This window comes from Dryobates pubescens, chromosome 13 (assembly GCF_014839835.1).
Source record: "Dryobates pubescens isolate bDryPub1 chromosome 13, bDryPub1.pri, whole genome shotgun sequence".
NCBI lineage: Eukaryota > Metazoa > Chordata > Aves > Piciformes > Picidae > Dryobates > Dryobates pubescens.
Genome location: NC_071624.1, coordinates 21,594,443 through 21,617,730, shown reverse-complemented (window position 1 = coordinate 21,617,730; position 23,288 = coordinate 21,594,443). Strand labels below are relative to the sequence as shown.

General features: G+C 63.5%; 1 protein-coding gene across 1 annotated transcript in view; it reads right to left on the bottom strand.

Moving 5' to 3' along the window:
* SSC4D (scavenger receptor cysteine rich family member with 4 domains) overlaps window positions 1-18,317 on the bottom strand; it is a 40,214-nt gene extending 21,897 nt beyond the window's left edge. Inside the window, exons 1-10 of the mRNA XM_054166970.1 lie at window positions 18,202-18,317; window positions 15,324-15,415; window positions 9,511-9,546; window positions 7,485-7,790; window positions 5,455-5,526; window positions 3,799-4,113; window positions 2,831-2,911; window positions 2,434-2,511; window positions 1,367-1,678; window positions 136-213 (exon numbers count right to left, since the gene is read on the bottom strand). Of these exons, the coding sequence (XP_054022945.1) occupies window positions 136-213; window positions 1,367-1,678; window positions 2,434-2,511; window positions 2,831-2,911; window positions 3,799-4,113; window positions 5,455-5,526; window positions 7,485-7,790; window positions 9,511-9,546; window positions 15,324-15,415; window positions 18,202-18,317 (1,486 nt within the window). The remainder of the gene's footprint in view (window positions 1-135; window positions 214-1,366; window positions 1,679-2,433; window positions 2,512-2,830; window positions 2,912-3,798; window positions 4,114-5,454; window positions 5,527-7,484; window positions 7,791-9,510; window positions 9,547-15,323; window positions 15,416-18,201) is intronic.
* Window positions 18,318-23,288: the final 4,971 nt, after the last annotated feature.

Here is a 23,288-nt window from a genome sequence, read left to right as displayed (position 1 = left end):
ATTCCTTTCCAGGTGCAAGACTCTCCCCTTGCCCTTGTTGGATCTCATTCAGTTTCTCCCTGCCCAGCTCTCAGCCTGTCCAAGTCTCTCTCCTGAGGCCTCCACCAGGTCCCCAGGGGATAGCTCAGCACCTACCATCCTTGGGCTGAGTCTGGGCTGCAGTGGTGGTTGTAGCAGTGGCTTCTTGGAAATGCTCTCCAGCATCATCAGTGCCTGCAGGGGTGGGAATCATAGAACCACAGAATCAATAAGGTTGGAAAAGACCTCAGAGATCAGCAAGTCCAAGCTGTCACCCAACACCTCCTGACAACTCAACCATGGCTCCAAGGGCCACAGCCCCTCTTGAACACCTCCAGGGATGGGGACTCCACCACCTCCCTGGGCAGCACATCCCAAGGGCCAATCTCTCTTGCTGGGAAGAACTTTCTCCTCCCCTCCAGCCTAAACCTCCCCTGGCACAGCTTGAGACTGTGTCCTCTTGTTCTGGTGCTGCTTGCCTGGGAGAAGAGACCAACCCCCACCTGGCTACAACCTCCAATCAGGGAGTTGCAGAGAGCAAGAAGGTCTCCCCTGAACCTCCTCTTCTGCAGGCTAAGCAACCCCAGCTCCCTCAGCCTCTCCTCACAGGGCTGTGCTCCAGACCCCTCCCCAGCTTTGTTGCCCTTCTCTGGACACCTTCAAGTCTCTCAATGTCCTTCTTGAACTGAGGAGCCCAGAACTGGCCACAGGACTCAAGGTGTGGCCTCAGCAGTGCTGAGCACAGGGCACAAGGACTTCCCTGCTCCTGCTGGCCACACTGTTCCTGATGCAGGCCAGGATGCCCTTGGCCTTCTTGGCCACCTGGGCACACTGCTGGCTCACATCCAGAGGTGAGCACAGTGCAGAGTTTGGAGGTGGGCACAGTGCCAGGCTGAGGGGTGGGCACAGCCCCGGGCTCAGGGGCGGGCACAGTGCCGGGGTCAGTGCTGGGTTCGGAGGTGGGCACAGCGCCGGGCTCAGAGGAGGGCACAGCGCCGGGCTCAGTGCTGGGTTCAGAGGCGGGCACGGCGCCGCGCTCAGGGGCGGTCACAGCCCCGGGCTCAGGGGTGGGTTCGGAGGCGGGCATAGCGCCGGGCTCAGGGGTGGGTTCGGAGGCGGGCACGGCGCCGGGCTCAGAGGAGGGCACAGCGCCGGGCTCAGGGGCAGGCACAGCCCCGGGCTCAGGGGTGGGTTCGGAGGCGGGCACGGCGCCGGGCTCAGGGGTGGGTTCGGAGGCGGGCACAGCGCCGGGCTCAGGGGTGGGTTCGGAGGCGGGCACAGCGCCGGGCTCAGGGGTGGGTTCGGAGGCGGGCACGGCGCCGGGCGCGATGCGGGGCTGCTGCCTCACCTCTGCAGATGACTCCGGCGTCCTCGTGGTGGCCGCAGTTGTGCTGCCCCCAGCCCAGGTGGAAGCAGTCCGCCAGGCTGCGCTCGGCGCCGCCGCAGCCCACGTTGTCCAGCAGCACGGGGCCGCTGCCGTAGCCGAAGGAGCCCAGGACGGTGGCGGCCAGCGCGGCGCCGCAGCCCAGCTGGCGGCAAACCACCTGGGCGTCGGGGAAGTCCCAGTCGTCGTCGCAGACGGTGCCCCAGGTGCCGCCGTGCCGCACCTCCACCCGCCCGCGGCAGCTCCCGTTGCCGTTCGCCAGCCGCAAGGCGCCGCCTGCGGGGACGGGGGACGGGGAAGGGGCGACCCCCGGCACAGGAAGGCTGCTAGAGGGGAACCGAGGCTCCCCCGGGGGAAAGGGGGGATGATGGACCCCGGGGACCCTCTGGGGGCATGGGGTGAGCAGTCCTGCGGAGTGTGGGGTGAGCCCTGGCGTGTGGGGCGAGACATGGGGTGTGGGGCGAGCCTTGGGGTGTAGGGTGAGATCCCTGGAGATGTGGGGTGGGCCCTGGGGTGTAGGGTGAGACCTGGGGTGTGGGGTGAGCCTTGGGGTGTAGGGCGAGCCTTGGGGTGTAGGGCGAGCCCTGGAGACACAGAGTGACCACCCCAGGGGAGCATGGGGTGAGCCCTGGGGTGTGGGGTGAGATCCCTGGAGATGTGGGGTGAGGCCCTGGGGTCATAGCCCTTGGGGACAGGAGAGCAACCTGCTGGGGGCATGGGGTGAGCCCAGGGGGCATGGAGTGACCCCCAGTAGACATGGAGTGAGGCCATGGGGAGCCCCTGGGTTATGGGGTGGCCCCATGGGACACGGCAGCAATCCCCTGGGGGCATGGGTGAGCCGGGAGGATATGGGGGGACCCCTGGGAATTATCTCCCTGGAGTTCTCCTGGGCACATAAAAGGGCTCTGGGTGCCCTCTGGCACCAGGGGACAGCTCCCCATGGTGTGGGGTGAACACCAGGAACGCGGGGGGAGCCCTGGGGCTGAGGGGTAGCCCCCCAGGGACAAGGGGCCCAGGGACCATGCACTTACTTTCCTGCTCCAGGGTGAGGAGAGCAGTGGTGGCCACCTGGGTGGCCTGGGAGGGCTGGTCCCTGGTGTCTGTCACTGCTGGGACAAGGGTGGGCATGGGGTGGGCTGAGCTGCAGCCCCTGCTGCCCCTGCTCCGCTCGGTGCCAGCAGGCTGTGGCACCGTGGTGGCCGCTGCCACCCACGGCAAGCTGCTGCCACCCACGGCAAGCTGCTGCCACCCACGGCAAGCTGCTGCCACGGGGGAGGGCATCCCCTGAGACTCACCTGTGCGTGGCAGGACCCCAGGGTGACCACTCTGGGGTCACAGGAGGTCGCCAGACATGGCCCCACCCCAGGGAGTCCCCAGCCCCACCTATGGTGCCAGGCTGAGCCGGGTGGCTACCGACCTCCTTCCTACCTGTGGCCGTGGCAGTGAGAGTCTCCTCGGAGCCCAGGGCCCCTGCGGTGGTGAAGGAGGTGCTGGTGGAGCTGTCCAGCCCTGTGGGGACGGAGGGACGGAGGGGACACGTGGGGACAAGCTCCAACAGGCAGACCTGGGGTGGTCTCAGTGCTACAGGATGATGGAGCTGGGGGTGGACCCTGCCCATCCACACACCCTCCCCTCCCCTCCCCTCCCCCTCCCCTCCCCTCCCCTCCCCTCCCCTCCCCTCCCCTCCCCTCCCCTCCCCTCCCCTCCCCTCCCCTCCCCTCCCCTCCCCCTCCTTCTCCCTCGTTCTCCTTCTCCTCTAAGATCACTGAATGCAACCTTGAACCCAGCACTGCCCCAGGGCACCACCAATCCATCGCCCTCAGCACCACATTCCCAGGGCTCTGAAACCCCTCCAGGGATGGGGACTCCACCACCTCCCTGGGCAGCCTGGGCCAGGCCTGGACAACCTTCAAGTGGAGGAAATTGTTCCTCATGCCCAACCTAACCCTCCCCTGGCACAGTTTCAGGCCATTTCTTCTCAGTCTATCACCCGAGACTAGGAAGAGCCCAGCCCCCACTCGGCTCCAGCCTCCTCTCACTCCTGCCACCACCACCACCACTACCCTCCGTGACCCTGCTCTGGCAGGGGGCGTTGGACTGGATGATTTCTGGAGGTCCCTTCTAACCTCTAATGTACTCTGCCCCTGTGGTGTGCCTAAGCCCCAGCCTCACACACTGCTGGAACACCCCCAGGGACGGTGACCCCAGCCCCGTCCCAGCGCCTGAGAACCCTCCCAGTGCAGAACCATCTCCTGAGCCCCGGCCTGAGCGCCCCCCGGCGCCGCTCGGAGCCGCCTGCTCCGCGCCCGCCGCTTGCCACCGAGGGGACGAGCCTGCCCCCTCCTCGCTCCCCCCTCAGCAGGGGCCAGCCCCCGGGGGTGCCGTGCCCGGGGTACCTGCGCAGATGACTCCGGCGTCCTCGTGGTGGCCGCAGTTGTGGATGCCCCAGCCCAGGCTGTAGCAGGCGGCCAGGACGGGCTCGGTGCCGTCGCAGTGGACGTTGTCGAGCAGGATGTGCCCCGTGCCGTAGCCGAAGTAGGCATTGCTCTTGTAGTCCAGCGCCTGGCCGCAGCCCAGCTGCTTGCAGACCACGCTGGCATCGCTCAGGCCCCAGTCGTCGTCGCAGACGGTGCCCCAGGTCCCGCGGTAGAAGATCTCCACCCGGCCCTGGCAGCTGTCGGCGCCGCTGACCAGCCGCACGCTGCCGTCGCCTGCGGGGGACAGCGCGGTGAGGACTGCCCCCAGCAGGTCACCCCCGGCTGGAGGCTCCCCGGCCCCCTCTGGATGTGTCCCTGGGTGACCTGCGCTGCGTTCTGTGGCCCTGCTCTGGCAGGGGGGTTGGACCCAAAGATCTCCAGAGGTCCCTTCCAACCCCTGTGGTCCTGCTCTGGCAGGGGGGTTGGACCCAAAGATCTCCAGAGGTCCCTTCCAACCCCTGTGGCCCTGCTCTGGCAGGGGGGTTGGACCCAAAGATCTCCAGAGGTTCCCTTCCAACCCCTGTGGCTCTGCTCTGGCAGCAGGGGGTTGGACCCAAAGATCTCCAGAGGTCCCTTCCAACCCCTATGGTCCTGTTTGGCAGGGGGTTGGACTCAATGGTCTCCAGAGGTCCCTTCCAACCCCTAACATCCTGTGGTCCTGTGACCCCACATGCCCTGCAGTGGTGCCACCAAGCCCAGGTCTGGCAGTGGTGCCCATGGTGCCCAGAAACCAGGTGAGAAACAGCAGGGAAGGGGCAGTGCTTTAGGGTCAGAGCTTTGGTTGTGTTGGACCTCTAAGACCACTGAGTGCAACCCTGAACCCAGCCCTGCCAGGGCACCACCAACCCATAGCCCTCAGCACCACATCTCCAGGGCTCTGAAACCCCTCCAGGGATGGGGACTCCACCACCTCCCTGGGCAGCCTGGGCCAGGCCTGGACAACCTTCAAGTGGAGGAAATTGTTCCTCATGCCCAACCTAACCCTCCCCTGGCACAGTTTCAGGCCATTTCTTCCCAGTCTATCACCTGAGACTAGGAAGAGCCCAACCCCCACCTGGCTCCAGCCTCTTCTCAGGGAGCTGCAGAGAGCAATGAGGTCTCCCTCAGCCTCCTGTGCTCCAGGCTGAACCCCCCCAGCTCCCTCAGCTGCTCCTCCCCAGCCCTGTTCTCCAGACCCTTCCCCAACTTGGTTGCCCTTCTCTGGCCCTGCTCCAGCCTCCCAATGTCCTTCTTGGGGTGAGGAGCCCAGAACTGAGCCCAGGATTCAAGCTGTGGCCTCCCCAGTGCCCAGTCCAGGACAACCCCTGCCCTGCTCCTGCTGCCCACACCATTGCTGCTCCTGGCCAGGCTGCTGGTGACCTTCTTGGCACAGGCTGAGCCATGCTCAGCTGCTGGGCACCACGAGGGAGCTCTGGGACAGGGTTTTGCCCTGGTCAGAGGGTTCCCAGGGCTCTGCCTCTCCCAGCCAGAGCTGGGACGTGTCCTGGGGGAGCGGCAGGGGAGGTGTGGTGGCTGCTGCTCTCCAGCAGCCCTCAGCCAGGCCAGGCCTGGGCAGGTGGGGCCCCAGCAGCTTACTTTCCCCATCCTGGGCCGGGGCAGTGAGGGTCCTGCTCGTTGGTCCTTCGCTGGCTTGCGTGGGCGAGAACTCTGGAAGGGAAGCAGAGAGATGCCAGCTGCTGCTGCCCACCCCTGGCTGGCTGCCAGCAGTGCCCCCCTGCTGCCCACCCTCACTGCCCACAGACAGCAACGCTGGGGATTCCCTGCTGCTTTCCCCTCTCTTTCTCTTGCCGGTGCTGTTGTTTCAAACAGCTGCATTGCCCAGCTCAGACCCAGCCCCTGGGCTGGGCTGCTGGAATGGCCTGGATGTGGTGCAGGGAGCTCGGTGGGAGGGAAGGAGGGGAGGTGGGAGGGAAGGCTGCTGGGAGGTCCAAAGCCAACCCTGTGCATGCCCAAGGGCAGCAGGAAGCCTCCCAGCAGAGCCAAAGCACCAGCACCGTGCAGAGCTGGCTGGCTCTGTGCTCTCCTGCACAGCCATGAGCAGCAGAAAGCTGACTCTTGAGAGCTTCCATGTGGCACAGGTGGGCATGGGGTGCTTGGTTCCAACTGCTGCATCTCAGCTGAGTGCCATCCCAGAGCATCTCCAGCTCTCCTTGGCCAACAAGCTACAAATACCTAAGGGCCCAAGCTGCTCCTATGCCCTCAAACCCTCCAACCTCAGTCTCCTCCACCTCTTTCTCCAGTCCTTCCACCTCTCTTCTCTGGATTCAAGGCTCCTGCTCAATCCATGACCTCCTTTGCTGCTGGTCCAACCTGTCAGCCAAGCCAGCAACCCTCTCTTCCCTGGCTCTGCTTTGGCAGGGCACAGGGAATGACCCAGGGGCCGCAGCCACGGCCGGGCTCTGGGTCTGCACAGCCTCACAACTGCTGAGCAAACCCTACCCAGACGGGCAGGAGGAAGGTGCAGGGGACACAGGGGTCAGCACAGGGCTGCTCCACTTGCACTTGCCGAGTTCAAGAGCTTTTCTCACCTCCAGGAACGTCTCCTGCTGAAAAGCTCAGCAGTTCAGAGCAAGGCAAAGTCAAAAGGGGAAGGAGCAGCTGGGCAGCGGCTGAGTCAGAGCAGCAGTGTGGGTGGCAACGTGCTGCTTCCCCAGGGAGCATGCTGGAGAGGTGGTGAAGTCCCTGAGCTGGGAATGACAGGGAGCTCAAACCAGGCTGGTCACCTTATGGAGCACCAGCAGGTTGAGCTGGGAGCTGACCTGGATTGAGGGGAGGGGTGAAGAAAAGAGGCAGAGGAGGTTTGGTTGACCTAGACTCGGAGGAACAGGTTCTGAGATTCTACTCGTGGGCACCTACAGAGCCCAAGGTTTGCAGCAGCTGCACCTGGAGACTCCAAGGCTTGCAGCAGCTGCACCTGGAGACTCCAAGGCTTGTAGCAGCTGCACCTGGAGACTCCAAGGTTTGCAGCAGCTGCACCTGGAGACTCCAAGGCTTGTAGCAGCTGCACCTGGAGACTCCAAGGCTTGTAGCAGCTGCACCTGGAGACTCCAAGGCTTGCAGCAGCTGCACCTGGAGACGCCAAGGCTTGCAGCAGCTGCACCTGGAGACTCCAAGGCTTGCAGCAGCTGCACATGGAGACTCCAAGGCTTGCAGCAGCTGCACCTGGAGACTCCAAGGCTTGCAGCAGCTGCACCTGGAGACTCCAAGGTTTGCAGCAGCTGCACCTGGAGACTCCAAGGCTTGCAGCAGCTGCACCTGGAGACTCCAAGGCTTGCAGCAGCTGCACCTGGAGACTCCAAGGCTTGCAGCAGCTGCACCTGGAGACTCCAAGGCTTGCAGCAGTGCTCTCCTTGTCCCCAGGAGCCAAGTTGTGACTCCTGGCCACCTACAGAGCCCAAGGCTTGCAGCAGCTGCATCTAGAGACGCCAAGGCTTGCAGCAGCTGCACCTAGAGACCCTGAGGCTTGCAGCAGCTGCACCTAGAGACCCTGAGGCTTGCAGCAGCTGCACCTAGAGACCCCGAGGCTTGCAGCAGCTGCCCCTACAGAGCCCGAGGGAGGCTTGCAGCAGCTGCTCTCCCCGCCCCCAGGACCCCAGCTCCATTACCGTTGCACACAACAGCCACGTCCTCGTAGTGGTAGCAGTTGTGGATGCCCCAGCCGTGGCTCCAGCACTCGCTGAGGGCTGCCTCCTGGCCCTTGCAGTCCACGTTGTCCAGGAGGATGGGGCCGGACCCCTGGCCGAAGGTCATGGCGGGGGGCAGGGCGATGGCGTGGCCGCAGCCCAGCTGCCGACACACCACGTTGGCATCCACGATGTCCCAGTCGTCGTCACAGACCGTGCCCCAGGAGCCGTTGTAGAGGATCTCCACCCGCCCCTGGCAGCGGCTGGGGCCGTTGGCCAAACGGATCTCTGGATGGGACAGGCAGGGAGGGGGCCCTCAGCAGGCAGCCACCCCCCAGGGAGCACCCAGCCCCCAGGGGGCAGATCCCCTCCAGGAGGCAGCCAACCCCCAGCAGGCAGATCCCCCCCAGCAGGCAGCCAGCCCCCAGGCAACAGATCCTCTCTAGGAGGCAGCCAACCCCCAGGAGGCAGATCCCCCCCAGCAGGCAGATCCCCCCCAGCAGGCAGATCCCCCCCAGCAGGCAGCCAGCCCCCAGGGGGCAGATCCTCTCCAGGAGGCAGCCAACCCCCAGGAGGCAGATCCCCTCCAGGAGGCAGTCCCCCTTCAGGAGGCGATCCCCCCCAGCAGGCAGCCAGCCCCCAGCAGGCATCTAGCCCCCAGCAGGCAGCCAGCCAGCCCCCCTGGGAGGCAGCCAGCCCTGCCTGGGGCCAAGCAGGTGATGGTCAGCAGGTGATGGTCAGCAGGTGTGGTGGGCAGGGTGGGAGCCCTCTCTGCACCACATCTCTGCCCCTCAAAGACGATGGTGACCCCTGCAGGACCACAAGGCAGCTGTTGCCTTGCTGCTGCCCCCCCCATGGTGGGACTCCAGCTGCTCCTGGGACACCCCCTCCCCAACACTGCCTCCAGCTCTGGAGTGCTCAGCACAGCACAGACAGGGACCTGGGGGAGCAGGGCAGGAGGAGGCCACAGCAGTGCTGGCAGGGCTGGAAGCCCTCTGCTGGGAGCCAGGCTGAGAGAGTTGGCCTTGGGCAGCCTGCAGAGGAGAAGGCTCCAGGGAGAGCTTCTGGTGGCCTTGCAGTGCCTCAAGGGGAGATCAGAGAGCTGGGCACAGACTTCTGAGCAGGGCCTGCTGGGCCAGGCCAAGGGGAGATGGTTTGAAGTGCAAGAGGGAGCTTGAGAGTGGAGAGGAGGAGAAATGTTTGGTGCTGAAGGTGGGGAGAGCCTGGCCCAGGCTGCCCAGAGAGCTGCCCCATGGCTGGCAGCAGTGCAGGGCAGGATGTGTGGGGCTGGGAGCAGCCTGCTGGGGGTGGGAATGTCCCTGGGGGCTGCAGGGGGGGTTGGACTGGGTGGCCTTGAGAGGTTCATTCCAACCCAAACCATTCCATGATCCCTTCACCTGCTGCAAGCCATGGGCATGAAGACTCAGCACATCCCAGCACACAGATGAGAAGCTCCAGCAGCAGCTGCCCTGGGGCAGCCAGCCCAGGGGAGAGGCAGGAAGCGGCCAGGTGGCCCCAGGGGGTGGCATGGGAAGGGGCAAGGTGCAGTTAGTGAATCCTTAGCAGCTTGGATGGAGGCCTCCAGAGCTGGTCCCCATGTGGGAGGTGCTGGGGTAGGGGATGAGCTCTCCAGCTGCTGGTGAGGAGGAGCAGGGTCTGGAGGCTGCTCAGGGCCTCATCCAGCCTGGACTTCAACACATCTCCAGGGAGGAGGACATCCACAAGCTCCCTGGGCAACCAGAGGTGCTTGTGGATGTCCTCCTCCCTGGAGATGTTCAGCCCCAGAAGGCCTCCCCTTGAACACCTCCAGGCAGGGCACAGCCACAGCCTCCCTGGGCAACCTGTGCCAGGCTCTCCCCAGCCTCACTCTGAAGGCTTTCTTCCTCCTCTCCAGTCTCAATCTGCTCTCACCCAAGCTCCAAGCCCCTGTCCCTCATCCTGGCACTCCAGGTCCCTGGGCAGGGTCCCTCCCCAGGGGGCAGAAGGGACTTGAGGAGCAGAATCTCACCTGGGGATGGCAACAGCGCTGGCTCAGAGGTGGTGCCTGCAAGGGAGAAGAGATGGGGTCAGGTCCCCCCAGCCTCCCCAGAGGGAGCAGAGGAGGGCTGCAGCTTGGGGGGTGATGGCAGCAGGGGGGTGGGTGGGCAGGGATGGGAGCTGGAAACCCTCCAGACCCTTCCCTTTGCTGGAGGCTTGGGGGTCTGTAGGAGGGAGAGCAGCAGAGTCCATGGCTGCCTCTGCTCTGCAGGTGTGAGGGCAGTGAGCGTGGCTCTGGGCCCTCACTGCTGGCTTAGAGAGTCAGAGAATTGTTTGGGTTGGAAAAGGCCTCTGGGATCTTCCAGTCCAACCTCAGCCCAGCACCACCATGGCCACCAAACCCTGGCCCCAGGTGCCATGGCCACAGGTTCCTTGAGCACCTCCAGGGATGGGGACTCCACCACCTCCCTGGGCAGCCTGTGCCAGTCCCTGACCACTCCTGCAGCAAAGAAATTGTTCCTCAGCTCCAACCTAACCCTCCCCTGGCACAATCTCAGGACCTTTCCTCTCCTTTTATCCTAGGGAGCAGACCCCAGCCCCCACCTGGCTCCAGCCTCCTCTCAGGGAGCTGCAGAGAGCAAGGAGGTCTCCCTCAGCCTCCTCCAGGCTGAACACCCCCAGCTCCCTCAGCTGCTCCTCCTCAGCCCTGCTCTCCAGACCCTTCCCCAGCTTCATTGCCCTTCTCTGGACCTGCTCCAGCCCTCAATGTCCTTCTTGGGGTGGGGGACCCAAAGTGGCCTCAGCAGTAGCAGTATCACACAGGCACACTGGCCTGGTCCTGCTGGTCACACTGATGGTGATCCAGGCCAGGATGCTGTTGTCCTTCTTGGCCACCTGAGCACACTGCTGGCTCATGTGTGTGTGCTAAGAAGGAACCAGGGAAGTAGAGGCCAAGCAGCCTCATCTCCATCCTCAGAGAGATGATGGCAAAGCTCATCCTGGAGGCCATCCCCAAGCATCTGGAGGCACAGAAGGTCACTGGGAGTGGTCAGCACAGATTCAGCAAGGGGCAATCATGCTGGACCAATCTGGCAGCCTTCTGTGATGGTGAGACTGCCTGGGCAGATGAGGGGAGAGCAGTGGATGGAGGCTACCTTGACCTCAGCAGGGCTTTGGAGTCCATCTCCCAAAACATCCTCCTAGGGAAGCTCAGGAAGCATGGGTCAGAGAAGTGGACAGTGAGGAGGGTTGAGAGCTGGCTGAAGGACAGAGCTCAGAGGGTTGTGATAAATAGTGCAGGGTCCAGATGGAGGCCTGGAGCTCAAGGAGTTCCCCAGGGGCCAGCACTGGGGATAGTGTTGGTCAACATCTTCATCCCTGGATGAAGGCACTGAGTGGAGCCTCAGGCAGTTGGCTGCTGGCACCAAGCTGGGAGCAGTGGCTGACAGCCCTCAGGCTGTGCTGCCATCCAGACCTGGCCAGGCTGCAGAGCTGGGCACAGGGAACCTCATGGAGCTCAGCAAGGGCAAGGGCAGGGTCCTGGCCCTGGGGAGGAACAACCTCCTGCAGCAGCACAGCTGAGGGGGGACCTGCTGGGAAGCAGCTCCAAGGAGAAGGAGCTGGGAGTGCTGGGGGACAACAAGGTCCCCATGAGGCAGCAATGTGCCCTGGGGGCCAAGAAGGCCAATGGGCTCCTGGGGGGCAGGGAGAAGAGTGTGGCAGGTAGAAGGACATTCTCCCCCACCCCTACTCTGTCCCAGCCAGGCCAGTTCTGGAGTGCTGGGGCCAGTTCTGGACTCCCCAGTTCAAGAGAGACACAGAACTGCTGGAGAGAGTCCAGGGGAGGCTACAGAGCTGCTGAGGGGCCTGGAGCAGCTCTGGCAGGAGCAGAGGCTGAGAGCCCTGGGGCTGAGAGCCTGCAGAAGAGCAGCCCCAGAGGGCAGCTGAGCAATGCTCAGCAAGAGCTAAAGGAGCTGTGGGGGGCAAGAGGCTGGGGCCAGACTCTGCTCAGTGGTGCCCAGGGCCAGGCCAAGGGGCAGCAAGGGGCACAGAGTGGAGCCCTGGAGGTTGGATGTGAAGAGGAGGAGAAAGTTGTTTGTTGTGAGGGTGCTGGAGGCCTGGAGCAGGCTGCCCAGAGAGGTTGTGGAGTGTCCTTGTGTGGAGAGCTTCCAACCCCCCTGGGCATTGTGGTGCTGGGCAAGCTGCTGTGGGTGCCCTGCTGGAGCAGGGCTTGTGCTGGATGAGCTCCAGAGCTCCCTTCCAGCCTGTCCCTGCTGGGCTCTGGGCTCTGTGCTGTTTCCCCCAGCTGCCTCCCCTCGAGCAGTGCTCGGTGTGACTCCAGGCAGAGCTGCTGCAGCCCAGGGCTGTCAGGGAGCCAGGAGCAGGACTTTGATCTCAGCCAGCTCAGGAGGGGCAGCAGCAGCTCTGCGATGCTCAGACAGACCCCTGCTGGTTCCTGCCCCGGGGCTCAGCAGCGAGCCTGGGGCTTGAATCCAAGTCAGCTCCCAGCCCTCCCTGACCTGCATCTGGAGGGAGCTCAGCACTGGCAGGATGTGTCCCTCACCCCTGCCAGCAGCCCCACATCCAGGGGTGCTCCTGGAGAGCTATAGGTAGAGCCAAACCTACCCCCTCAGGCAGACCCAAGGTGCTCTCCACAGCCTGCTCCCCCCCACCCCTGTCCCACAGCCTGGCTGCCATGGGCACAACACTCTCCCATCCCCCAAGCAGGGCCATGTGGGCTCCCCCCAGGATGCTCCCAGCATGGGCTACTGATGTCTCCAGCTTGTCCAGGGGGGTCACAGCAAGGTGGTCTTGGTGATGCCCCATGGGATGAGGGATGGGGAGGGGTGGCTGAACCCCATGGATGTGCCCAGTGCTGCCCCAGGAGCTGGCAAGCCCTTGGCAGATCATAGAGTCATGGAATTGTCAGGGCTGGCAGGGAGCTCAAGGCTCAGCCAGTTCCAACCCCCTGCCATGGCCAGGGACACCTCACACTACAGCAGGTTGCTCACAGCCACCTCCAGCCTGGCTGCAAATACCTCCAGGCAGGAGGCTTCCTCCCTGGGCAACCTGTGCCAGGCTCTCACCACCCTCCTGGGGAACAACTTCTTCCTCACATCCAATCTCAATCTCCCCACTTCTAGTTCTGCTCCATCCCCCCCAGTCCTATCCCTCCCTGACACCCTCAGAAGTCCCTCCCCAGCTTTCCTGCAGCCCCCTGCAGATCCTGGAAGGCCACAATGAGGTCTCCTCAGAGCCTTCTCCTCTCCAGCCTGCACAACCCCAACTCCCTCAGTCTGTCCTCACAGCAGAGCAGCTCCAGCCTTCTGCTCCTCCTCATGGCCCTTCTCTGGACACCTTCCAGCCCCTCCAGATCCTTTCTGGCACAGAGGCTCCAGAACTGGCCCCAGAGCTGCAGCTGTGGTCTCAGCAGAGTGGAGCAGAGGGGCAGAATCCCCTCCCTGGCCCTGCTGGCCACACTTCTCTTGCTGCAGCCCAGGCTCTGCTTGGCTCTCTGGGCTGCAAGTGCAACCTGAGGTTGCCCAGGGGAGCTTGTGGATGTCCTCCTCCCTGGAGATGTTCAGCCCCAGAAGGCCTCCCCTTGAACACCTCCAGGCAGGGCACAGCCACAGCCTCCCTGGGCAACCTGTGCCAGAGTCTCCCCAGCCTCACTGCAATGAATTCCTTCTTCATCTCCACTCTCAGTCTCCCCTCTCCCAGCTCAAAGACATTGTTCCTCATCCTGGCACTCCCAGCCCTTGCCCAAAGTCCCTCCCCAGCTCTCCTGGAGCCCTTCAGGTACTGGAAGGCTGCTCTGAGGTCTCCCTGGAGCCTTCTCTTCTCCAGGCTGCACAGCCCCAGCTCTCCCAGCCTGGCCCCACAGGGGAGGTTCTGCAGCCCTCTGAGCATCTCTGTGGCCTCCTCTGGAGCCTCTCCAGCAGCTCCAGGCCCTTCTTGTGCTGGGGGCCCCAGAGCTGGAGGCAGTGCTGCAGGTGGGGGCTGAGCAGAGCAGAGCAGAGGGGCAGAATCCCCTCCCTGCCCTGCTGGTGACCCTTCTCTGGCTGCAGAGAACCATTGCTGGCTCCAGCCCTGGTTGGGTGCTCCTGCCCTCCCCTGCCACCTCAGCTGGGGCCAGGCAGGGTGGCAAATGATGCTGTGACCCCAGCAGGATGTGGGGATTCAGCAGAGCAAGGCAAGGGGGAGGCTGGGGCTGGCCAAGGAGGGGCTGGGGCAGGGCATGGCAGCCCCATGGGCTGGAGAAGAGGAAGGGCAGTGCAGATCCTCTCTGCACCAGCCCCAGGGAGGCCTTTCAGGAAGAGCTTTGGAGCCTGGGCTGTGGTGGCTCTGAACACCTCAGCCAGGCCAGTGCTGAGATGGTGGTGGCTGAAAAGGAACCTTCCCTGTGAAATGTTCCACATTCACCTCCCTTGAAGTCAAAAATCAAAGCTCTGAGGCAGTCATTTGAGAGCATCCTGCAGCAAAGTCAAGAGAGGGCTGAGCCAGTGAGGCCTGGCTGGCTGTGTTAATGAGGAGAGAGGAGCCCAAGGCTCTGTGGGAGCAGAGGGAGCCCTCCATGCTCCTCTGATCAGCCCCAGCCAGCTCCAGCAGACACCACCCCCACCCCTCTGGGCTGCTGGAGGGAGGCAGGGAGGCCAAACCACCCTGAGTTAGCATCTTGTCCGTGCCCACTGGTGCAGGGCACGGGCAGAGCCCAGGGGCACACTGGCAGGGCCACCAGGGTGTCCCCACACTCCAGCTGTGGGACCAGCAGCTTGCAGGGCTTGGGAAGCTCCAGCCGAGGAGGTAGGAGGTGGAGAAGCTGCTTGAAGCTGGCTGCACCTTCACTGCCAGCTGGGTCCTGGCAGGGGCAGGAAGGTGGCAGCAGCCTCCTGGCTGGGATCACCCTGCTGCAGTCACCCTGGGGGCACCACACTGCTCCTGCAGACCCTCGCTGGGCAGCAGGGATGGCTTCTCCCAGTTACACCTGCACACCTCCCAGCCTGGCCAGGCAGTGGCTCTGGACTGGTGTCCTCAGGGGCCAGGTGCTGCTCCCAGCCACTGCCCCACCAGGAACTGTCCCACAGCTCCCACCCCTGGGCCACCAGAGTGCTCCCAGTGCTGCCCTGTGCCCACTGCCTGCCCCAGCTGCCAGCCCTGGCCCCTGGTCGTGGGGGCAGCTGAGAGCTGGACTTGCTCCCTCTGTCCCTGCTCACGCTCAGCAGCCCTGGGGATGCTGTGGTGGTCCTGCCTGTGGCTCTCCAAGAAGAACATCTTCTGCCCATGAATCTGAGGCCACCAGGGAGACCCTGGGTGCCTCCAGCACCTGCAGTGCTGGGGCAGCTCTGGAGCCCTCAGCACAGGCAGGGACCTGGGGGAGCAGGGTAGGAGGAGGCCACAGCAGTGCTGGCAGGGCTGGAAGCCCTCTGCTGGGAGCCAGGCTGCAGAGGAGAAGGCTCCAGGGAGAGCTTCTGGTGGCCTTGCAGTGCCTCAAGGGGAGATCAGAGAGCTGGGCACAGACTTCTGAGCAGGGTCTGCTGGGCCAGGCCAAGGGGAGATGGTTTGAAGTGCAAGAGGGAGCTTGAGAGTGGAGAGGAGGAGAAATGTTTGGTGCTGAGGGTGGGGAGAGCCTGGCCCAGGCTGCCCAGAGAGCTGCCCCATGGCTGGCAGCAGTGCAGGGCAGGATGTGTGGGGCTGGGAGCAGCCTGCTGGGGTTGGGGATGTCCCTGGGGGCTGCAGGGGGGGGTTGGGCTGGGTGGATTTGGAAGGCCTCTTCCCACCCAAGCCAGACTGGGGCCGTGGGGTCCATGGCACTTCCCCCTCCCCCCGCCTGAGGCAGGAGCTCACCGCTGGGGTCGAGGAGGAGGAGGAGGAGCAGCGTGGCTGGCATCAGGCAGCGAGGCAGCAGCCCAGCCTCCAGCCTCCCCGGGCCGTGCTGGCTGGCCAGGCAGGGACCAAGTCTCATAGCTGCACCAGGGTCCTCCTGCAGGTGGGTGTCCAGAGCAGGCTGTCCCTGCAGCACACAGACAGCAGTGTCAGGGCCATGGCCACAGAGCCTCTGCAGGGCCTGCAGGCAGGTCCCTTCCCAGCACTTGCTGCAGCAGTGACCAGCAGTCCCATCAGGAATCATTCAGCCTGGATGTGCTGGGAGCAAGAGCTGGCTGTGGAGGGGCAGGAGGGAGCTGCAGAGCCACCTCCCACCCCTGAGACCAACCTGGAAGCAGAGAAAGCCTCAGGGCTGGGCTGCTCTAAGGCAGGAGGATGGAGCCCAGAGCCACCAGGACAGCTGAATGCTGAGCTCTCCCCCAGCATATGCAGGGAGCCATCCCCTTGGCATCCACATGGAGCTTGTCCTTCTGCTTCCTCTTCATGGGGTTGCAAGCAAACCCCAGAGGATGTCTCCACCTGGTGCCCCAAGCCACACCTGGGCAAGCTGAGCCACACCAGACCCAGGCTGGGCAGGGAAGGAGCTGCCTGTGCACAGCAGCCTGACAAAGCCCTTCCTAAACCACAGGGTGGTCCTGGCACTCCACCACATCCCTTTGGAAAGGGCTGGTGCTTCACTTTCCCCCCTGCCAGGCTGCCCAACCCCCCTGCCAGGCTGTCCACCCCATGTCCCCCCCTGCAAAGCTGCTCCAGGTCTCCTGGTGACAAGCACCCAGCTAGAGCCCAGCCTGGACACAGCCATGGCCAGCCCTGCGCTTTGCCTTGGCTCCTCCTCAGCAGTGCTCTCTTCCTGTGGGCTCCTGGAGACCATACCCACCTCCTCCATGGGTGCCACAGTGTCCCCTCTCCCAGGGAGCCTTCTCAGTGCCCAGCCTGCCCTGAGGTCCTCACAGGGCCCCCACAGGCAGCAGATGGTCATGAATGGCACTCAAGCTACCAAACCACCTCCTCTGGTGCCTTGAATCCATTTTTCTTCACCACCCTATGACCAATGAACGCAGCCAGGAGCTCTCCCAGTCCCCAGCCACCCAAGGCCTCCACACCAACCACCCAACAGAGAGTCATGGAACTGTCAGGGTTGGAAGGGACCTCAAGGCTCAGCCAGTTCCAAGCCCCCTGCCATGGCCAGGGACACCTCACACTGCAGCAGGTTGCTCACAGCCACCTCCAGCCTGGCTGCAAACACCTCCAGGCAGGAGGCTTCCACCACCTCCCTGGGCAACCTGTGCCAGGCTCTCACCACCCTCATGGGGAACAACTTCTTCCTCACAGCCAATCTCAATCTCCCCACTGCTAGTTCTGCTCCATCCCCCCCAGTCCTATCCCTCCCTGACACCCTCAAAAGTCCCTCCCCAGCTTTCCTGCAGCCCCCTGCAGATCCTGGAAGGCCACAATTAGGTCTCCTGGGAGCCTTCTCCTCTCCAGCCTGCACAACCCCAACTTCCTCAGTCTGTGCTCACAGCAGATCAGCTCCAGCCCTCTGCTCCTCCTCCTGGCCCTGCTCTGGACACCTTCCAGCCCCTCCAGATCCTTCCTGGCACAGAGGCTCCAGAACTGGCCCCAGAGCTGCAGCTGTGGTCTCAGCAGAGTGGAGCAGAGGGGCAGAATCCCCTCCCTGGCCCTGCTGGCCACACTTCTCTTGCTGCAGCCCAGGCTCTGCTTGGCTCTCTGGGCTGCAAGTGCTCCCTGCTGGCTCCTGCTGAGCTTCTCCTCCCCCAGCACCCCCAAGGCCTTTGCTCCAGGGCTGCTCTCAAATGAGAGACCTCCCCACCTCGACTGGCACTCCCAGGGGCTTCCACTGTCTCTGTTCCTCACCATCCCCTGGCAGAAAGCAGGCACAGGCATTTGCCTGGGCAGACTGAAATTCCCTGGGCAGACTGAATTCCTGCCTGGCCTGGCAGCCTGGCTCAGCTGGTGGCTGCAGAGAGCTGGCACCGTGTGGGCAAGGTGGGCACAGAATGGCAATGTCAGCAGGAGAGGAGGAAGAGCTTCACAAGATGCCATTTCCCCTGCATTGTTGTTGCTCCTCTCGGCGATTACCGCCGAGCTGGAGGCTTTCCAGCTCTGCTTCACCCCTTCCCTGCGGGGCAGGGACAGGTCCTGATCTCCATGAGCCGGCCGGGAAGGCAGCCCCGGGCGCCGGCGGCGCCGGCAGCCAGCAGCAGGCAGCAGCGAGCGCTGGAGGAGCAGTGCCACCGTGAGGAGGCTTCCCCAGGCTGGCGGCAGAGCCCGGGCTGAGCGGAGCCCTGCGGACGCTGACGGAACAGCAACCCTCCCTGAAGGGATGGGCACCCACCCCAGCTGATGCTGAAGTGCTCCCGAAGGAGCACAACCCCCCCTGAAGGAGCACAACCCCCCCTGAAGGAGCACAACCCCTCCCGAAGGAGCACAACCCCCCCGAAGGAGCACAACACCCCCTGAAGGAGCACAACCCCTCCCGAAGGAGCACACCCCCCCTCCCCCGAAGGCTTTTGGGGTGCACCAGTGGGAGATGAAAGCAGGATCAAGGATTTTGGGGTGCTCCAGTGGGAATTGGTGGCAGGATCAAGGCTTTTGGGGTGCTCCAGCGGGAGATGAAAGCAGGACCAAGGCTTTTGGGGTGCTCCAGCGGGAGGTGATGGCAGGACCAAGACCTTCTGGGGTGATGGTTGCTCAGTGCCTTTCATATGCAGCAGCAAGCGGTGGTGCTAAGCCCCGTGCTGGAGGTGCAGGATGGAGCCACCAGGGCTGGGCTCCGGCCCCATTACAGCTCCCTGCTCTCTCCGCGGCCCCTGCTGACCAAGGCCCGGGGGCAGAGCCGCCAGCAGGCAGGCAGCTCGGTGGCGGGGGGTGAAAGGCAATCTGCCGGCTGCGGTGCTTCTCAATACTCCATTCATCCCTCCTGGGGCACCGCATAATGCGCCCCATTGTGCTGCCGGCCCTGCCCGCTCCCCGCCGGGGCAGGGATGACAGATGCCCCCTCTGCTGCCCTGCCCTGGCCAAAGCCCTGCAGCAGGTCCCGCTCTGGGGACGCTGTCGGCTCGGCCACCTCGGTGCCGGAGCCAGCACGTTCCTGCTGCCGGGCAGGGCTTTAACCCCTGCGGCGCTGCGCCGCGGCCGACCCCGGGCAGCGCAACTGCCCCCTCCGGCCGTGCTTTCCCCCCCCTCCTTCTTCAGCCTCACCCCGGCCCTCAGGGTCTGGCTGCAAACTGACCTCCCTCCCCCAGCCTTTCCTTGCAGCCAGGGGAGCCGGGACCCTTGGGAGATGAAAGCCTTGGGGCGCCTCAGCAAAGCACAGCAGCCTTCCACAGGGCTCCTGAGCACGGGCTTCTGAAGGTGCCCTCCATCTGCTGGCTCGTGGAGCTAACCCCAGCTGTGCATCCCATGCTTCAGCCCCCACCACCGTGGCTGCTGCCAGAGCTCCAGGGCAGGAGCAGGATTCGACCCTGGGGCACAGAGGGTCCTGGTTTTCACCCCAGGTGACACAGGAGCAGCAGGCACACACTGCCCAACCTCAGTGAAGCCTTCACCTACCTGGTGACAAGACCCCATGGGTCCTTTGGTTCCCTTTGGTCTTCTTTGGCCCCTCTGGTTCCCTTTCATTCACCTCTGGTCCCCCTTGATACCTCTTTGGCCTCCCTTTGATCCTTCTTGGCCTCTTTTTGGTCCCCTTTGGTTCCTCTTTGCCTCCTCTTTAGCCCCACTTTGGTCCCCTTTGCTTGCCCTTTGGGTCCCCTGTTGGTCTCCTTTGAACCCCTTAGTTCACTTTTGCTTTCCTTGGTTCCCCTTTGGGTCCTCTTTTGCTCTCCTTTGACACCCCCCTTAGTCTGCTTTTGCTTCCCTTGGTTCCCCTTTGGTCCCTTTTTGGGTCCCACTTTGCTTCCCTTTGACACCCCCCCTCCCTTAGTCCACTTTTGCTTCCCTTCCCTCCCCTTTGACTCCTCTTGGTCCCATTTGCTTCCACTTTGGTGTCACTTTGTGGTCCCCATTGGTTCCCCTTTAATCCACTTTGCCCCTCAGGTGTCCCTTACCCTCCCTTTGGTTCTTTATGGTCCCTCCTTGCTAAGCCTTTGGTCTCCCTTTGCTCCCACTTGGATCTGTTTTGGTCCCCCTTTGGTCCTCCCCTTCTCTCCCCCTCCATCACTTCTTCCACCTTCCAGCTCTTCCAGCCCTCTCCCAAGCCTCAGCCACCACAGATTGTCCCTTGGGATGACCTCAGCAACCTAAAGCCAGCATCAGAGCCCACCTACCTGTCCCAGGTGTTCCTCCCAGCCTGGAGCCTGGATCCCAGAGTCCACTCTTCTCTTCTGGAGCCAAGGAAAGAGCAGAAGGATCTCACCCATCAACGGCACAGCTCCAGCCCCTCATCCCTGCACCCCTGGCTGCTGGGGACAGCTCTAGGGCAGGGCCACAGCCCAGCATCCCGTCCTGAGGCAGAGCATCCTCACTGCCGAGGAGAAAGAGGAGGAGGAGGAGGAGAGGAAGAAGAAAGGGAGAGGGAAGACCTCTAAGGAGCCATGGTGGGGAGGGAATGGCTCGGGTTTCAGGAGGGCGGGCAGGGCCACAGCCCTAAATTGGGTGCTGGCAGAGCCCCGGGGCCGCCTCGGGGGAAGGGAGAAGCAATTTCCCGGGATTTGGGCTTGTCAGCTCCTTCCCACCTCCGGCTCACAGCGGCCACCTGCAGAGGAAGGCAGCCATCAGCACCCGGCTGCCCGAGCCAGCGCTGGCAGGGGCCAGGAGGGACAGTCCCAAACCCGGCCCGCGGGACGGGCTGGGAGGGCTGAGGCTGCTGAGCCTGGAGGAGCCTGAGGGAGGATCTTAGCGATGCTCACAAATATCCACGGGGTGGGGGTCAGGGAGGTGGGGCCAGCCTCTTCTCAGTGGTCCCCAGTGGCAGGACAAGAGGCCAAGAGGTGCTGGTCTCTTCTCCCAGGCAGCCAGTACCAGAACAAGAGGACACAGTCTCAGGCTGCACCAGGGGAGGTTTAGGCTGAGGTGAGGAGGAAGTTCTACACAGAGAGAGTGATTGCCCATTGGAATGGGCTGCCTGGGGAGGTGGTGGAGTCACCATCACTGGAGGTGTTCAGGAGGAGACTTGATGGGGTGCTTGGTTGCATGGTTTAGTTGGCTGGGTGGTGTTGGATTGGTTGAGGGGTTGGACGTGATGATCTTGAGGGTCTCTTCCAACCTGGTCTATTCTATTCTATTCTATTCTATTCTATTCTATTCTATTCTATTCTATTCTATTCTATTCTATTCTATTCCCTGACCACTCTGGCAGCAAAGAAATTGTTCCTCATCTCCAGCCTAACCCTCCCCTGGCACAATTTCAGGCCATTTCCTCTCCTTCTAGCACCTGATCCTAGGGAGCAGAGCCCAATCCCCACCTGGCTCCAACCTCCTCTCAGGGAGCTGCAGAGAGCAATGAGGTCACAGAATCAAAGAATGTTAGAGGTTGGACCTCCAGAGATCATTGAGTCCAACCCTCCTGCCAGAGCAGGGTCACCCAGGGTAGTCTGCACAGGAATGCATCCAGGTAGGGCTTGGAAGCTTTCCACACAAGGAAACTCCACAGCCTCTCTGGACAGCCTGCTCCAGGCCTCCAGCACCCTCACACCAAAGAAATTTCTCCTCCTGTTGTGGTGAAATCTTCTGTGTTCAAGCTTGTACCCATTGTTCAGCATGGGTCAGCAATGTGCCCTTGGGGCCAAGAGGGCCCATGGAGTCCTGGGCTGCAGCAAGACAAGTGTGGCCAGCAGGTTTAGGGTGGTTCTCCTCCCCTGTACTCTGCCCTGGTGAGATCTCACCTGTCCAGTTTTGGGCTCCCCAGTTCAAGAGAGGCAGAGAACTACTGGAGAGAGTCCAGTGGAGGCTGTGAGGATGAGCGAGGGACTGGAACATCTCTGCTATGAAGAAAGTCTGAGAGGCCTGGGGCTGGTTAGTCTGGAGAAGGCTGAGAGGGAACCTTCTTAATGGCTCTAAATATCTGCAGGGTAGGGGCCAGGCTCTTTTGGGTGGTGCTCAGTGATAGGACAAGGAGCAATAGGTACAAGCTGGAACCCAGGAGATTCCATCTGAACAGGAGCAGAAAAGTCCTTGGTGTGAGGTTGCTGGAGGCCTGGAGCATGCTGGCCAGAGAGGTTGTGGAGTCTCCTTCTCTAGAGACTTTCAAGACCTGCCTGGATGTGCTGCTGCATGACCTGCCCTGGCAGGGGGGTTGGGCTGGATGATGTCCAGAGGTCCCTTCCAACCCCTACCCTTCTCTGATTCTATCATTTAGCCCAACCCCCACGGATAAGATGCCCAAGCCTGACACATAGAGAGCAGTTTGGCATGGAAGGGACCTTTAAAGGTCTACCTAGAGCAGCCCCTATGGCTGGAGATGCCATGACCTAGCCTGACAGACTCACAGAATGGTTTGGCTTGGAAGGGACCTTTAAAGGTCCACCTAGACCAGCCCCTGTGGATGGTGATGCCGTGTCCATGCCTGGCACTTCGAACCCCAGGACGGTTTGGGTTGGAAGGGACTTTGAGTGATGCACCTAGAGCAAGGCTGGTGCAGACCCGTCCGGGGGGGTGGTGGCGTGCGGGCTGTCGCTCGGCGCAGCGTGCACTAGGTGGCATCTCCTGGCAGAGAGAACCTCGGGAGGCAGCAGCCAGAGGGGCTGGTTCTGGGCAGGGAGGGAAGCCGTGGTTTCAAAGCCGTGGAGATGCGGTGCTGAGGGCCACGGTTCAGTGGTGACCTGGCAGCGCTGGGTACATGGTTGGACTCGATGGTCTTAGAGGGTTTTTCCAGCCTGGATGACTCTGCGACTGTCAGGACTGGTGAAACACTTCCTGATGCTGTGACACCCTGATGGCGGTTCTGACTTAGGGGCCACAGCCCCCACCAGGGAAGGACCCCAGGCGAGGTCTGACCTAGCTGTAGCGCAGCCTGAAGCAGTGAGGTCCCCTCCTCCAATCGCTTCCCGCGGCGCTCTCCCAAGAGACCCCAACAGCTCCGTGGGCTCCGACCCAGCTGGAGGCAACGGAAGGAGTGACCCCGCCCCCAGCGCCACGGCCCCGCCCGGCGGCCACAGTAACCCCGCCCCTGACACTCAGACCACGCCCCCCAGCGCTACGGTGCCGCCCAGCTGACTCGTTAACCCCGCACCCTGGCACAGCGACCCCGCCCCTAGGGCTCTGGCCCCGCCCCGGCCCTCCGTGCCCCAGGGGGCCACGCCGGCGCATGCGCAGTTCCTGCCGCCGCCGTCGTTACCGGACGCGCAGCCCCGCAGCAGCAGCCGGGGATCGCGGTGAGGGGCGCGCCGGGGCGGGCAGGGCCGGGCCGGGTTGGGTGCGGCACAGCACAGCAGAGCACGCAGCCCTTTCCCTGTGACGAGCAGGGCAGGGCCGAGCCGCCCGTCGGGGCCTCCCGCGGGGCCGTCGCGGTTGAGAGCGAACGGCACCGACGCGCGTTCGGCCCTGGCTCGGTCCGTCCGTGCCCGAGCCGTGGCGGATCAGGCTGCGGGGAAGCGGCCGGGAGGGAGCTGGGCCTTCCCCTGCGGTCCTGGGGGGCGAGGGCGCGGTTCCCCGAGCCCCGGCGCCTCCTTCGCTCCCGGGGTGAAACCGGAGAGAGGCTTTCGCGGGGCGCTGGGAGCGGAGGGGCCGCGGTTCAGCCTGGAGGCGGTTGCCTGGGCTGCGGTGGGGCTGGGGAGCTGCAAGGGTCGGCTTGCGCTGTGCGGGGGCCGGGCGGAGGGGCCAGCTTGGCCCCGGGCTCCCCTCAGCAGGACTTGGCTGAAGCGGAGGCAGAGCCCCGGGGGTGCGGGGCGAAGCTGCGGGAGCCCTGCCCGGTTTGCACGCCCCTCTTTCGGGGACTCCCCGCAAACAGCTCATCTTCAGCGCCCG